This window comes from Mesoplodon mirus, assembly GCF_964341445.2.
Source record: "Mesoplodon mirus genome assembly, chromosome: 10".
Taxonomy (NCBI): Eukaryota; Metazoa; Chordata; class Mammalia; order Artiodactyla; family Ziphiidae; genus Mesoplodon; species Mesoplodon mirus.
This window is the reverse complement of record NC_138986.1, coordinates 40,034,844-40,051,467: the sequence shown is the minus strand read 5'-3', so window position 1 is coordinate 40,051,467 and position 16,624 is coordinate 40,034,844. Positions and strand designations below refer to the sequence as shown.

At 34.1% G+C, this 16,624-nt stretch overlaps 1 protein-coding gene across 1 annotated transcript in view; it reads right to left on the bottom strand.

The window, feature by feature from the left end:
* TBC1D32 (TBC1 domain family member 32) overlaps window positions 1-16,624 on the bottom strand; it is a 181,137-nt gene that overhangs the window by 89,343 nt on the left and 75,170 nt on the right. Inside the window, exons 20-23 of the mRNA XM_082633325.1 lie at window positions 15,927-16,014; window positions 14,723-14,841; window positions 8,677-8,793; window positions 1,905-1,993 (exon numbers count right to left, since the gene is read on the bottom strand). Coding sequence (XP_082489451.1) covers window positions 1,905-1,993; window positions 8,677-8,793; window positions 14,723-14,841; window positions 15,927-16,014 — 413 coding nt within the window. The remainder of the gene's footprint in view (window positions 1-1,904; window positions 1,994-8,676; window positions 8,794-14,722; window positions 14,842-15,926; window positions 16,015-16,624) is intronic.

Sequence of the window (16,624 nt, the reverse complement as noted above, 5' to 3'; positions counted from 1 at the left end):
AAAGAAAATGATACAGGCAAAAATCTGAAATACATAGAAACACGAGATTTATATAATACTAAGCTATGATTTAAATTATCACCACTGGACCTCAGTGACCAATGTTAGACTGAAACAGTAGACAAATGAAAGTAAACTTTCATAGACAAATGAAAGTTTCATTTAAAAAATGAAAGTAAACTTTCATAGAAAAGTGAAAGTTTCATTTAAAAAATGAAAGTTAACTTGAGATGCATAACTTAAAAATACAACTGAGTATTAAGAATGGACTTCAAAATACCATGAAATTTCTTGTCAAAGAAAAATTTGTTAAAAGACACATAAAATTAAAATACAAACTGTTCCTCAAAAAGTGGTTTTGTCATTTTCTTTGTCTGAATGCTGATATTGTAAACAGCATATTTCTTGGCAGATGTGGAAGACTACTGAGATACTGAAAAAATGAAGTCAATTTATTTCCTAAGTAAAACTCAAAAACCATATACAGCAAGTAGACAGATGTAAAGAAACAAAGTGCTGCTACTTTATATCTATTACTAACATTTTTATAGTCTTGCTATGTGCCAAGCACTGCTATAAGCCCTTCTAATTTTTCATATGTAAGTCTCATGGTAACTCTGTGAGGAAAAGTATATAATTATCCTCCATTTTACAGATTGGTAACTGAGATCTCACTTCACAAAACTAGTAAACAGTAGGTAGACTAACTCCAGAGTCCATGTTGCTGACCACTATATTGCACGGCTATTATATGTATCAACAATGGGATGGCAAATTTTCTAGTGTAGGATTGAATGACTCCATTTAGACATTATGAGAAAGCATACACTATGCAAATTAATATATTTTATTCCCAGGAGCATTTTACTTCTTGGATTGCTTTTTACATGACTTAAAATCCTACTGCTAAATATTTTGCCAGAAGAACACCAAAAGAAAATCTTACTCTATAAAAGAAAGAAAACATACAGAAAAAAAAAATTCACTCAATGTATTAATAACAAGAGACCAAAATCTATGTTCTATAATTAGAAAACTCAGAAACATACTTGCTATTCAAAAGGAGATTCTACTGATAGATTTTCCCCAGAATTCCTCATCACTGCTTGCTATATGATTATCTGATGCTATTCACAGAAAGTTAAAATTTAATGTGAAAGTACGTTTTGAGATAAAGAGCATACCACCCCAAAGAACTATAATAGCTGCAACTTTTTTTCCTACCTTCTTTGAACTATAAAGTCCAAAAATGAAGCTCAGCTATTAATGAATGTAAAAAAAAAAGGCTTAAGACTTATACACTACCATTAGAGAAATCTAATTTTAGAAAAGTAATTGCTTTATTTCTTAGGTAGAATATTCTCACTGACCCCCTCCCCCTCATACTTGAAAAAGTTACTTTGCTAGTAGAAGGGAAATCATGAACCTATGAAAGTGAAAATTTTCTTTAATTCAGCTGCTTTTAAATGTTAAGGAATATAAATTCAACCAGAAAATATTTAAACCTTGGGTTAAAGAGTATGATTAACATTGAGGAGCAACATTTGGGTGAGAAAAATCATCCATTTCCAGGCCTCTTTCAAGACTACATTATGGCAGAAGTCCAATCCAACACCAATCCAGGGAAGCCCCAGTTGACTGAGTAAACTGAATAGTACACAGAATGCCTCCAATGAATCGAGCAAAAGTGAAAGACACTGTGATAATACAGAACCTAAATGTGGCAAAGGCCATAATGTAAAAATCTAATGACTATAATTTACTTTGTAATATTACAGGAAGACAAATTACCTTTAAACATGTTTTAAAAATTAGCTTATTTTAAATACTTTTTTAAAGTATATAGAACATATCCTTAACTGTTTTTGCAATAAGAAAACATCAAGTGAAATTCAGCATCTTACCTTAGACCAAAGATGTGTGATTGTTCATAGTTGAATAAAGAACGAGTCTTGGCTTCAGAATTCAAAATTATAAGTCTGTCAATAATATCCTGTAAAAGAGACTTAGAGTTAGACTGTTCTTGGCTGAAACCATTTAAAGAAAATCAAATCAACAAATATTTATTTAGATTTGTGGTTCTCAAACTCGGCTTTGCATTTGAACGGTAGGGAGCTGTTTAAAAAAACTTTTTTTAATTAAGCCTAAATCTCACCCCTAGAGATTCTGAATTAATTGGTCTGGGTGTGGTATGAGCATCAAGACGTGTAAACATTCCTGAAATGAATCAAATGTTTAGCCAAAGCTGCTTATTGCAGCCAGTTAAATACCGTTTAAACTGCTAAAAATGTAAACTACCTTGAAAAACAAATATGAACTCTAAAAATGGACGCATGAACAGTGGATTTAAATAGTTTTATCTAGGAACTATTTGAGATTTTGTTAATAGATATTCTCTGCTCATGTAAATCAGTGGTTTCCAACCCTGAGCAAACACTGTAATCACCTAGAGAACTTAAAAAGTAAATATAGGGTCTCCCTGGCAGTGCAGTGGTTAAGAATCCATCTGCCAATGCAGGGGACACGGGTTCGAGCCCTGGTCCGGGAAGATCCCACATGTCGCAGAGCAACAAAGCCCGTGTGCCACAACTACCGAGCCTGCACTCTAGAGCCCGTGAGCCACAACTACTGAGCCTGCTCTCTAGAGCCCGCGAGCCACATCTGAACCTGCATGCAACAACTACTGAAGCCTGCGTGCCTAGAGCCCGTGCTCTGCAACAAGAGAAGCCACCACAATGAGAAGCCCGCACATTGCAACGAAGAGTAGCCCCCACTCTCTGCAAATAGAGAAAGCCCACGCACAGCAAAGACCCAACACAACCAAAAAAAAAAAAAAAAAGGTCAATATAATAGCTGCCCGAGCTCTATCCCAAAGAAATTAAGTCACTATCCCTGGGGTATGATTCTGGCATTAACATCCTTGTAAAAGCTTCCCAAAGTTGTTGCAATGGGTAACCATGCTTAAAAATCACTGATGCAAGTACAGAAAGAACCTGATGCCTAGGTGCCATCAACTGTCCCAAGCACTGACAATTTAAGCCTATCACAAAATTTTGAGCATTCTCTAAAAGGCTTTCTTTCTATAAGACCTAGCTTTTGTGCATATCTTTGGGTTCAGGTCTAAGAAATTTATTCGTAGCAAATACTTGTCTCTCTCATTGATCACTTTCCTGACCAAGAAACTTGTTACTTTCCATGAGTTTAAATTCAAGATATTTCTGTAACCAACAGGGCAAAAGAAGAATGGTTATGCTAGGGAATAAAGTCACATAATATTTCCTGAGGTCTATATAGATGATAGTACAAACATATCAAATATGTAAGAGGCCAGGAAATAAGACTGTAAGGAGGAGGAAATTAATGGATCTAAAAATCACATCTGAAAAATACTGAAGACACAGTAAAAACTGGATTTTGTATGAACTTACCAACTGAAAGTTTACATGGAACACTTAGGAATGCATTTACCATTCTACAAACATCTTGTAAAATGTGTAAATAATATTAGCACGAAGAGTTTACAATCAGCAAATATTAAATAAACTGCCTAACAATGAAGAATGAAAAGATTGCTATCTTACATAATCTGTCTTTGTTGGCTGCTACTTAGCTGGACACTCATTTCAAAACAGTACGTGACACCCTGTGACTCCAAAGTTTTAGTTCTGAATCTAAGTACTAGATACTGTATGAATACAAGGTAGAGAATGTATTACCAACAAGCTAATAGCAGCTATCTATCAACGATAATGCATTTTCAGAGAACAAATGTTACAGTAAATAAATTCTTCTTCAAAGAGGATTACACTGATGGATCACCACTTAGGGAAGTAAAGGAAACTCCTGGGAAGCCCACCTTATGGAGAAATTCGGTTTCTAAGCACTACAATGTGTGTCAATAAGGCAATCAGTTTCCTAAATTAAGCAACAGCTTCTGAGAAATAAGTTAGTGCAAGTAAGGCTTGGGACTCAAAAAGGAGCCTGAAACTCTGTGCTTTTTTAAAAGCATATTGTCTAGCTTGAGAATATGTTCAGTAGTCTAGTAAGCCAGAATGAAACTAAGACTGGAAAAACAAAGAGGAATATGCATTCTCTATAAATCAATATATGTTTGAGTGCCTATTCTGTTTACAATTGTCCCAATGGCTGTGTTTGTGCTAACTGATCCCTTTTACTTAAAGGGCCAAGTGAAGGGTGAGGAATATGTCAACCATAATGCCAATACTCCTAACACCTGCACTATTAGGAGTGGTCTGTGATTGGTTAGTCCATAAACATCCATGAACAAAACTCAGTCTATTAAGGTCCTCCCTTAGGGTTTTTCAAAGTGGGGAGTGTCTTCGTCCATTCTGGATGCTGTAATAGAATAGCATAGACTGAGTGGCTTATATATAACAGAAAGTTTATTTCTCACAGTTCTGGAGGCTGGTTAGTCCAACATCAAGTTGTCAGAGATTTTGTGTCCGGTGACGACCTACTTTCTAGTTCACAGACAATCAGTCATCTTTTTGCTGTGTCCTCAGATGGCAGAAGGGGTGAGAGGTTTCTCTAGGGTTTTTAATAAGGCACTAGTCACCCCATAAAGACCTTACCTCCAAATACTATCACAATGGGAATGAGGTTTCAACATATGAATTTGGGGGGTATACAAACATTCAGTCTATAGACAGGAGGTAGAGGAAAATGCCACTCTGGTGGTGTAGTGAGTTGAATGGTGACTCCCTCTAAAAAAAAGATATATCTATGTTCTAATCCCCAGAACCTATGATTGTTACCCTATTTGGAAAAAGGGTCTTTGCAGAGGTAAGTAAATTAAGGATCTTGAGAATAAGATCATCCTGTATTAGGCAAGTGGGCCCTAAATCTAATGACAAGTGTTCTTATAAGAGAAAGACAAAGAGAGATTTAAGAAAGAAAAGGAGACAGCCATGTGAAGATGGAGGCAGAAATTGGAGGGATGCAGTAACAAGCTATGAAATGCCTGAAACCACCAGAAATGAGAAGAGGCAAGGAAGGATTCTCCCCTAGAAACTCTGGAGGGAATGTGGTCCTGTTGACACCTTGATTTCAGACTTCTGGCCTCCAGAACTGAGAGAGGATAAATTTGTTGTTTTAAGCCACCCACTTTGTGGTAATTTGTTATGGTAGCCCTAGGAAACTAATACAAGGGGGGATAAACGTGTCAGTATGGAATGACAGGTAGTCCCTCCCGTGTGTTCTTCTGTAGAGGACACCATCTGCAGAAGAATATATTAATAATAACTACAGCAAACAATTATATAGCACTTATCTGCCAGTCAATGATTTAAGCCTTTATATTTAATTTAATTCAATTCACTTAATTCTTACAACAACCCTGAGATAGTAACAGTATTGCCCTCTTTTTAACAGAGGAGAAAATGGGTCAAACTTGTCCAAGGTCACACAGCTTGTAAGAGGCAGAACCAGGAATCTAATCCAGGCAGTCTGGCTTCAGAATACAAACTCTTAACCACTATTCTATGTATATGCCTTTCAATAAAGTCAAAATGGAGAGCAATAAAAGGAAAGGGGGTGGGGAAAGCAAGAGAGACAGATGTCGACCTGACTGAATTCAAAGTTCTATTTCCACTTGTCCCTAATTTTATTGCAAGATGGTAAGTCAATTCCTTTTTTTGCCTAAACTAATTCAAATTGAGTTTCTCCAATAACTAAAGGGGTCCAGCCTAATATACAACATATATAAATAGACAGAAAAGAAATAGAAAAGCAATTGAAAAATATATCTGTCAGAGGAAAAGAATATTTTGTGTCATTCATCTTTAATATACACAAGTACAAGTTGGAAGTTGTTCCAGGGCTTAGAATTTTGGTAGATATTCAACAGGAAACCATGAAGAGTGAAGGCCAAATATTCTTAAAGTATAAAGAATTTCTTAAAATTGAGAAACATAACACAAATAGAAAAAAAGCAAAAATAAGTTGAAAGACCATTATGAGAAGAAGAAACGTCAATGGACATTAAACATATGAAAAGATATTCTGCTCATAATAAGAAAAATATAAATTAACACTTCTTTCCTGTCAGACAAATATCTAAACCACCGACCACATTATCTTCTATGAGCCTGCCAGGAAACAAGCACTGTAACATCTTATTGATGGGAATGCAGAAGAATTATTCCCTGTGGTTGGAAATCTAGCAATACATACCAATATTACATACGAATTTACCTTTCAACGCAGTGATCCCACTTATAGAAATCCAGCCCAAAAATCAGTAGTAGGCAGAATTCTAAGATGGCTCCAAGATTCTCAGGCCTTAAACACTAATGTATCAATAGGTAGTGCTGTAAAGAGATTTTGCAGATGTAATTAAAGCCCTTAATTAGTTGATTTTAAGAGGAGATTATCAGGGTGGCTCTGATCTCATCACATGAAACACTTAAAAGCCTAGTTTTCTCTGACTGGTCACAGAAGAGGAAGTCAGAGAGATTCAAAGCATGAGTGAAGTTCTTCAATGCTGACATGGAGGGAACAATCTGACAAAGCCCTGGAAGCAGCCCCCAGCTGACAGCCAGCAGGAAATCAGGCACTTCAATCCCACAACTATAAGAAACTGACTTCTGCCAATAACAAGAACGAATTTGTTATCGTGGATTTTCCCCAGAGCCTCCAGACAAGCACTCAGCCTGGCCAACATTTTGATTTCAGTCTTTTTAATACTCTGAGCAGAAAACCCAGGCACACAGTACTTGACTTCTAACCTATAATAAGTGGGTGTTTTAATTTGCTAAGTTGGTAGCAATTTGTTATGCAGCAATACAAAAAAAAAAAATTACAGACATACTGGTAAACACAAGATAAGCCAAGGCTATTAATTTCGGCATAATTGATAACAGCAAAAGACTGAAAGAAACCAAGGGTTCACCAATAGACAACTGGATAAATAAACTCTAGTACATCCACACAAGAGCACTATGTAAATGTAAAAAAGCATGAGTAAGAGCTCTATGTACCACTAAGGAGTAATCTCAAAGATAGAGGATCAGGACTTCCTGGTGGTCCAGTGGTTGAGAATCCATCTTCCAATGCAAGGGATGAGGGTTCGATCCCCGGTCTGGGAAGGTTCCACATGCCATGAAGCAACTAAGCCTGTGCGCCACAACTACTGAGCCTGTGCTCTAGAGCTTGTGAGCCACAACTACTGAGCCCGAGCACCACAACTACTGAAGCCTGTGCGCCTAGAGCCCGTGCTCCACAACAAGAGAAGCCACCACAATGAGAAGCCTGTGCATTGCCATGAAGAGTAGTACCTGCTCACTGCAACTAGAGAGAGCCCGCACGCAGCAACAGACCCAACGCAGCCAAAAATAAATAAATTTATTTTAAAAAACTAAATAAGAGACCAATCCTAACATAAGTGGAAAGATATTTCTGACTATGCACTGTAGAACATCCACGAAAACTTGAGAACAAACATCCAAGCCATTGTGCTAAATTAAATAATTAATTTGTACTTGTGTTCCATAACAGATTTCAATAAAGGTAATAATATTAGAAATATTTTTAAAAACCATTCACTGGATATCTACTATGTTCTATATGTAAATATGACTAAGATATCCTACTTGCTCTCAGGCCCTCACAGTATAGTAGGGAAGACAGGCACATAAATGGCTAATTATAAAACTACTTAAGAAGTACCAAGATACAGGAATTGAGACACAGATGTAGAGAACAAACGTATGGACACCAAGAGGGGAAAGCCGCGGTGGGGTCGGGGGGGTGGGATGAATTGGGAGATTGGGATTGACATGTATACACTGATGTGTATAAAATTGATGACTAATAGGAACCTGCTGTATAAAAAAATAAATTTAAAAATTAAACAAGCAAAAAAAATAGAAGTGCCAAGATACAAGTAAGGATAAGATAAAATTGGAACACTTCAAGATTATAAAAGTTTAATGATAAAAATACCTATCTTTATGTTTCATTCATATAAATCATCAAAAATTTCCCAAAGTAGAGAAAGTTTAAAAAAATAAAATGTTTAGAGTCAAAACGAATTAGAATTCAAAATGTCAAAACTGTAAAAAAAAGACAACACACAGGACAAAGTGACCAGAAATAAAAGTAATGATTAACAATAGAATTTCAGAACTAAATAATTCTTTACTAATGCATATATACACATATTTATGTGTGTTCAATTCATAAACTTACTCAAAGATGAGGATCTAAATGTCTCTGAATGATTAAAACAAATTACCCATCTTAGAGCATGAATATAAAATAAGTCTCAAATTAAATAAATATGTATATACTGCCCTCATGGGGCAGTAATATGTAGTTCATTTAAAATATAAGCAGAAAATGCATTGGACTCCTTGGATACAATTTATTAACGTAAGTCACCTAAAAATAATTCATACACATACTTCTATATACGCCGAATCTCTTTCCTAGTTGGGAAGCCTTAACCTTATTATTTCAATAGGTGCCACCACTGTTAGACAGCTGGATCAAAGATTCCATTTACAGATAGTTCAGAAGCTAACATTCTATAGGTTAATAAATTAAACAGTCTTTAAATGTGATTTAGTATACCTTTTTTTCTGTTAAATTGCATTTTTACTACAAATCTTAAAAAGCGGCACTATAAAAGTGAAAGATTAAAAGAAAATGACTTACAATAACCCTCGCTGGGACTTCACGAAGAGAATATTCTTCTTTATTAGGAAGACCTTGATTGCCTACAAGCTCATAAACAGCAGGATAAGATAACAGGTTCACCAGTGCTAGAAAAGACTGGGGTGGGAGGGGGAGAAAAAACCAATCGTTCAAATGGTTCATTTTTTTTTTAACCACATCCACGGAAGAGTCATTAATGTGAAGGGCAATTTTTAAAATAAGCCTAATCAATCCATATAACTGAAATATATGCATCTATGATAAGTACAAAATAGTTAACGTCAACAATGATCCATGTACTAACAATACATAACAACTGTAACAAAACATAAATGAGAACTGGAAAATGCTTTCAAATATCACACATCTCTTGAAAGTTAGGTCTGACAAAAAATGAAATGAGCCATCATTCTCATCCTTTGCACTGTTATATCTGATGCATAAGAAAATATAAGAAAAATACTTTGGGGCTCTGGAGCAAGATAATAAATTCTATACATTATAGCACTCAGGTCACAAGGCTATCTTTATCCTTTAACTACATTCACTGGAAATTCAAGTAATCTAAATATAGTTATTAGAAAATGCCATGGCTTTTCCTATCAAAACCCACTCATTTTCTGGGGCAATCTTACCAAGGTAATCTCTCCATGAAATTTTTAAGCTCCTGCTCTTGTCTTATCGACAAGAATCTGAATATTTTTCTCCAGCACAGTTCATTCTTTGGATCCCCTACGCAGAAGCATGCAGTGGTTGCCCATTACTAAACATCAGATCTAAACTCCTTAGCATGACTTTCAAGGCACTTTACTAATTAACACCTTTCTTCTCTTCACAGTGTCAAAAGCCTCAATTCCCCCCGTTAAGTTTCTTCAGCTTGAAGTCACCACTGCAGTTAATCAAATCTGCCTGTGGTCTCTTTCAAGTGACTGCCACATATATGAACCTCTCTTATCCTACTAAAGAGCTCCCTCTTGCCCTCCCACTTACTCATTATCCTACTTCATTAAGCTTTCAAATGTTTGCCACATTTTTTCTAGAAGGCTTTCCAATTAAGTCTGTCCACCTCTAGAAGGTCTGTATTCTGCCAATACTTGTATATTTAGTTTGTATTGTATTAACTGCACTTATTTGTATCTACTAAGTTTTCTGCTTGTCATTTAAAAATGTTCACTAGACTCAGAAATTCTGAGGATCAAACACATTAAGAATTTTCACTAAAATCAGAACACTGAGGTAATTAAAAGAATAGTTAATTCAATCTCTCATTTAATAGATGAGAAAACTTGAGGACCAGAGAAGTGAAGTGACTTGGCCAAAGACATATAATCAAAAAATTGGTAGCAGAACTAATCATATTTTATTTCCAGGCTAAGATTACTCATTACAAAATAAATAATCTTCATACACTATTTAACAGTATCACCCTTGCTCTGTAGTCCTGACTGTTCAATAAAATGTTCTGTGGTGATGGAAATGTTATGTTCTGAGCTGTACAATATGATAGTCACTAGCTACATGTGACTACTGATGAGCACTTAAGATATGATTAATGTAACTGAGGCTGAATTTTTAACTTTAGTTTTAAATTTATATAGCTATATGGGGCTATTGTCTATCATACTGCAAAAGCAAAGCTATAGAGAGAAGGAGGGAGGAACTGGACTGAAACTTTTAAATGTACCTTATTATATATTGAAGCTACATCATCGTTTCCTAAAATTTAAATGACAAATTAAATCCCGAAAGAAAACAGAATCCCTAGGGAAGAATAATATCTAGATCTACAAGCTGGGCGCTCAGACTATTTAGCACAATGAATTATTTCTAGATTTTTCAGCACATTGTTTAGGGGAATGTACAATTTTTTTTAAGGAAAAAAGTTAATTATTAGTTTATACTGACCATTTCTAATTCAAAGTCAAAGAAGTTAAATAAAATCCCTGTAACCCTAAATTTGAATTAGAAATATTTCCTAGGGATTAAGAATTAGTATTGTACTACTTTATGTAAAATTTAAGAATCCTGTACCCATACAGATTTGTATAACATTTTATAATTTGTTTGTCCTGTATGGTATAGCTGTCGTATGTTACCTTTAAGTAGAAAATAAATCCAACTATATATCAGTTTTCTTTTAAAGAGTCACATGTACTTACAAGAAATTGAGAAAAACAACAGGCGAGTGAGTATATAACTATTTGAAATTTCTTCTTTTAATCCTAAAAACCCAAATATGTATCAGGTATTTTCCTTCAACCTAAAGAAATTCCTTTAGTTTTATCTAAAATGCAGGTTTGCTGTAAAATATTTTCTTAGCTTTTAAATTTATTTTGCTTTTATTAAGAATATTTTTGCTGGATATAGAAATCTAGGTGGACTTTTGTTTTCCCTTCCCAACACATTAAAGTTGTTTCATTGACTTCTGGTGTGCAGAAGAGAATCTAGCAAAGTTTTCTGCTGTTCCCCTATATGTAATGTGTGACTTTCTATTCCTTCTTTTAAGATCTCCCTTTAGCTTTAGTTTTCAGCAGTTTACATGTCTACAGTGAGCCTTTCTGTGGTTTCTTTGTATTTTTATTTTCCTTCTTTGCATATTCTTCCTTGGGATTTACTAAGTTTTTTGACCTATAAACTTACATCTTTCCATAAATTTGGAAGTTTTCAGCTATTATTCAAAAAACTTTCTGCTCCATTCTCTCATATTCCTGGTGTTCCAATCACACATATCTTAATCCTTTTGATAAGGTCTCACAAAACACAACTTTTTCCTAATTTTTTTCTCTGCTTTTCGGACTCTAATTTCTATTGATTTATCTCAAGTTCATTGAATTGAGATGACATTATTTCTTTTGTCATCTTTAAACCTTATGTTAAGCCCACCTAGAAAATTATCTCAGATAACTTTAGCTCTAGAATGTCAATCTGGTTCTTAAATAGTTTCTGTACTAAGATTTCTAATTTCTTCATTCATTACAAGCATATTTTCTTTTACATGCTATTTATGATAACTGCTTTAAAATTCTTGGCAAATAATTCCAACTTCTACAGTTCACAGTCAAGCTCTATCAGTTGCCTCTTCCCAGCAACATTTCTTTTATTCTTCATATGTCTAGTAATTTTGGATTATATTCCATATATTGTAAGGATATGTTGTGGAGATGCTGGATTTTGTTATATACCCCCCAAGGAGTGCTGATTTTAATTTAGTAGTTAACATGACTGAACTCAAATTCTAAATTCTGACCCCTGTGGTAGGTGAGATCTGTTAAGTTCAAGAATATAGTTTGAGGGACAGTCACATATTTGGACAGAGTACATACACAGAGTTTGGAGGGCCTGATATGTGCCTCTCCTTCCCCTCCTTCCATATTCCAGTTGTTGTGTAGCCCTAAACTTTGTGTTCTGGTTTTTCAGGCTTGTTACAGTATGGATTTCTATCTGTGGAGCATCAACTGGTACTTGCCCTCAGGTGTAAGTCAGTTAAATCTAGAATCTCTAGCAGTAACATTCTCTTCATCCACATATTGACTTCTCTCCATATTTTGCCTATTTTTAGATATTCCAGTTGGCTTATTTTTCCTGAGTTTTAAGTGTTCTCTCCTGGAGGAAATTAGTCCACTATTACAGAAAGCAGAAAAGCAGAAATTCTGATTTTTAAAAAATTTTACGACACTCTTTGAAAACTTCCTAAGCCACCATAAAGTCAAAGTCAGGAAGCATTTAATTTTAGTGAAAATTGGTGAACATATTAAATATATAAAAGCCATTAAATTATAATAAGCCACTGAGTGCCTAAGAATTTTTTTGCCACATTACTATATACTATATGCCATATGCTATATACTATAGCATCTTCTGCCCACCCCCTCCTTCAAATAATCATGACAATTTTCTATTAGATTTGAGTCTAAGTGTTCAAGGCTTTCTTAGTTTTGGTTGGTTGGTTTTTGTTTCAGTTTTGTTTTTTACTTCCAGTTTGAGATAATTGATATATAGCACTACATAAGTTTAAGGTGTACAGCATAATGATTTGACTTACATAATCAGGAAATGATTACCATAAGTTTAGTGAACATCTATCATCTCATATAGATACAACATTAAACAGAAAAAATAAATTTCCTTGTGATGAGAATTCTTAGGATTTGTTCAACAATTTTCATATAACATAAAGCAGTGGTAATTATATTAATCATATTGTACATTACATCCCTACTACTTACTTATAACTGAAACTTTGTACATTTTGACCACCTTTACCACCATAAAGATATTACACTATTATTGACTGTATTCACCACTATATATTTCATCACGTTGACTCATGTATTTTGCACTGAAAGTTTGTATCTCTTAATTTCCATCTCCTATTTCACTCATTCCTCCACCGCACTTCCCTCTGGCAACCACCTATCTATTGTGAATCTATGACTGTTATGTTTGTTCATTTGTTTCATTTTTTAGGTTCCTCATAAGTGAAACCATGTTAACTTTTTTATCTTCTACAAATTAGTAAATGATGTTTTTCTTCACATATTCACATTCATAGACAGTGCAGCCTTGTTGCTGTAGTTGTTCATATTTGACCAAATACTATTCATATTAACTTCAAAAATATTTTTTGAATAAAGCAACATACAGGAAAAACCTTAAACATAAGGATAAGTTTTGTGGATAGTTATAAAAATCTCATTTTACAATAAATTCCAGAATTTACCATACAAAAAAAAAAGTGAAATCATATGGTATTTATTTGTCTTTCTCCATCTGACTTATTTCACTTACCATAATACTCTCTAGGTTCATCCATGTTGTCATAAATGGCAAGATTTCATTCTATTCTATGGCTGAGTAATACTTCATTCTATACCTATACCACATCTTCTTTATCCATTCATATATCAGTGAATGTTGAGAGTTTCATAAGTGTTGAATTTTGTCAAACGCTTTTCTGTATCTATTGAGATGATCATATGATTTTTATTCTTCAATTGTTAATGTGGTATATCACAACAACTGATTTGCAGATACTGAACCATCCCTGCATCCCTGGGATAAATCCACTTGATCATGGTGTATGATCCTTTTAATGTATGGTTGAATTTGATTTGCTAGTATTTTACTGAGGATTTCTGCAGCTACATTCAGTGATATTGGCCTGTATTTTTTTATTTTTTTCACAGTCTTTCATTGTGGAATCAGGGTGATGCTGGCCACACAGACTGAATTCTGATGCATTCCTTCCTCTCAAACTTGTAGTAGTTTGAGAAAGAAAAGCATTAACTCTTTAAATGTTTGGTATAATTCACCTGTGAAGCCATCTGATCCTGGACTTTTGTTTGTTGGGAGTTTTTAAAAATTACTGATTCAATTTCGTTACTGGTCATCTGTCTGTTCATATCTTGTATTTCTTCCTGATTCTGTCTTGGGAGATGGATAAATTCCTAGAAATATACAATTTCTTCTAGGTTGTCCACTTTATTGGCATATAATTGTTCATAGTAATATCATGATTTCTGTGGTATTGACTGTAACTTCCTTTTCATTTCCAATTTATTTGGCTCCTCTCTTTTCTTGAGAAGTCTGGCTAAAGGTTTATCAATTTTATTTATCTTTTCAAAAAACCAGCTCGTAGTTTCACTGATCTTTTCTATTGGTTTCTTAGTCTCTATTTCTGCTTTAATTTTTAGTATTTCTTTCCTTCTATTAAATTAGGGTTTGTTTGTTCTTTTTCTACTTCCTTTGAGTCGGCATTTGTTGTTTTGCTTTTTTAATATGTCTGGTGTGTATTGTTTATAAATTGAGAAAAATTATAGTAGGAATATCCTAAAAGGAAAACATCCTTGCAAGACAATTCAGAGGGAACACTGGTATTTGTCTTTTAATAAGTTTATTTTAAAAATAAAAATTTAGAAATAAAAGAAAGGAGGGAGAAAAATTAGGAAAGGCTGCTGGTTGTAACTGAATATAGATTAAGGTCTGGATGAAGTAATTTGAGAGAGATATTTCAAATCTATACATTGTTAGTTAAATCATTTCTTACCTTTTGACAGCTTCGGTCAATAGGGTCCACTGGAGTAGATTTGGGATGGGTTACTCTAACATCATCTCTTCCACATTCCAGATTGGCCCATAATTCAGTTAAAAGTGCATTAATAAATCCTAAGAAGAATTTTACATCATATTTATAATATACTACTTCTTTGGATTATGGAGGAAAGGCATAATTATCCTTCTGACAAGACTGGTCCACACTGACAGAAGACATACTTGTATCCTGTATAAGAAATAACCTCTAACCTTGGTAGAAATTATATCTGCTACTGTTAATATACATTTATGATGCCTCATTATCATATAACTGCAATGCCTAAACTCTCAAAGACTATTTCCCTAGAGGACTGAATTTTGAGCCCCAGTTTTTATCCTTTAGCCAATAACCTCTCTGAGCATGTTTTCCTGAAAAAAATAAGGTTTACATGTTACTCAGCAAATAAGCTAATAGTGAAATGCAGCCTGAAAGCTGAGGTGTATGTGTGTAAAGAAGGAGGTATCCTGGAGGCACAGTAAACGTCCAAAGAGTGTGTGTTCCATTTCTAAGACTTAAATGTAATCACAGCATCTCTATTAGAGATTATATCTTGTTTCTGGTTCAGGGTTCAGATAACCTTAATATACAATATATTAAATCTCCCAATGTTAGAATGTCTTAAAAATCCAATCTGTAGTAGATAATATTCAATACATGCCAACTACAAACTCCAAAAATAGTGGTGAAAATTAAGTGGGTGAGAGAGAATCTTTCAAGAAAAGAAGAGAAAAAGGAATAAGAAAATGGTATGTATATGTGATAACTATTATGACTGGAAATCTTGATTTATATATAATTCCCTGAAACTGAGCATTAAATCCTATCAGATGCAATTATACTAAGAGAGGATGACAAACTTTTGATTTATAACATGAAGGTTTCTTAAAGCCATCAAATATATCTCAGTTTAGGTCATTATGTGCCATTGTTCTGAGGAAAGAAAAAATTTATATATATTTTTACAGAGAAAAAAAAATTCCTAGTGGGATTTCACAGAAGAGAAAAGGTAAAAAGGAAATCCCAATAACATTCTTTTACCTAAGGCCTAACTTGGGAAAAAGAACTTTACAGTGATAATACCTGATACTTGATCATGGCAGTTAAATTTTGTATAGACTCACTCATTTTACTTAAATTATAATTCTAAAGAACTTACCTGAATTTTGTAGTGCTATTGCACCTGCTGCTGTTGATGCCACTTGTGTAAGCAGAACTCCACAGTCAAACTTTTTATGTCTGCTGGTCTAACATAAATAAGGAATAATGAGAATCAGGAAAACACAGCATGCTAATATTTTACTTACATGTTACATGTAGAGTTAGTGATTTCTTTATTAAAATGCTGGACAGTGTTTCAAGGAAAGATAACAAGAGCAGAAAAAACTCAAACTATAACAATCAGTGAGTTAATACTAATGTAATATTTTTGATAATCTTGTTCCAGAGATGTAGGTTTTGGAACCAGCCCTAAAATTATGTTGCTTCATGACCCTAAACAAGTCACTATGTCTCTAAGTCTCTTTATATATAAAATAAGGGACTTTGGACCAGATGAAGAGAAACTCCTTCCAATTCTAATTTCTGTTATCTTCCTATTTTATTCTTTAGGTTGGTTCTTTGATAATAAATTCTCATTAATTAGTCTGTATTGACTGCCAGTTTTTTAACTGGGCTTTCAAATAAACAACTTTAAAAAGAATAATGGTATCTTCTTCAAAATGACGGTTTTAGAGGCAATGTGATTTTTTTCCTAAAGAAGGAAGTTATATACACACACACGCGCACACACACACAATCCTCATTTAATATACAGGTTTCTAAACAACATTGTAGAAAACCTTAAATAATTTATTT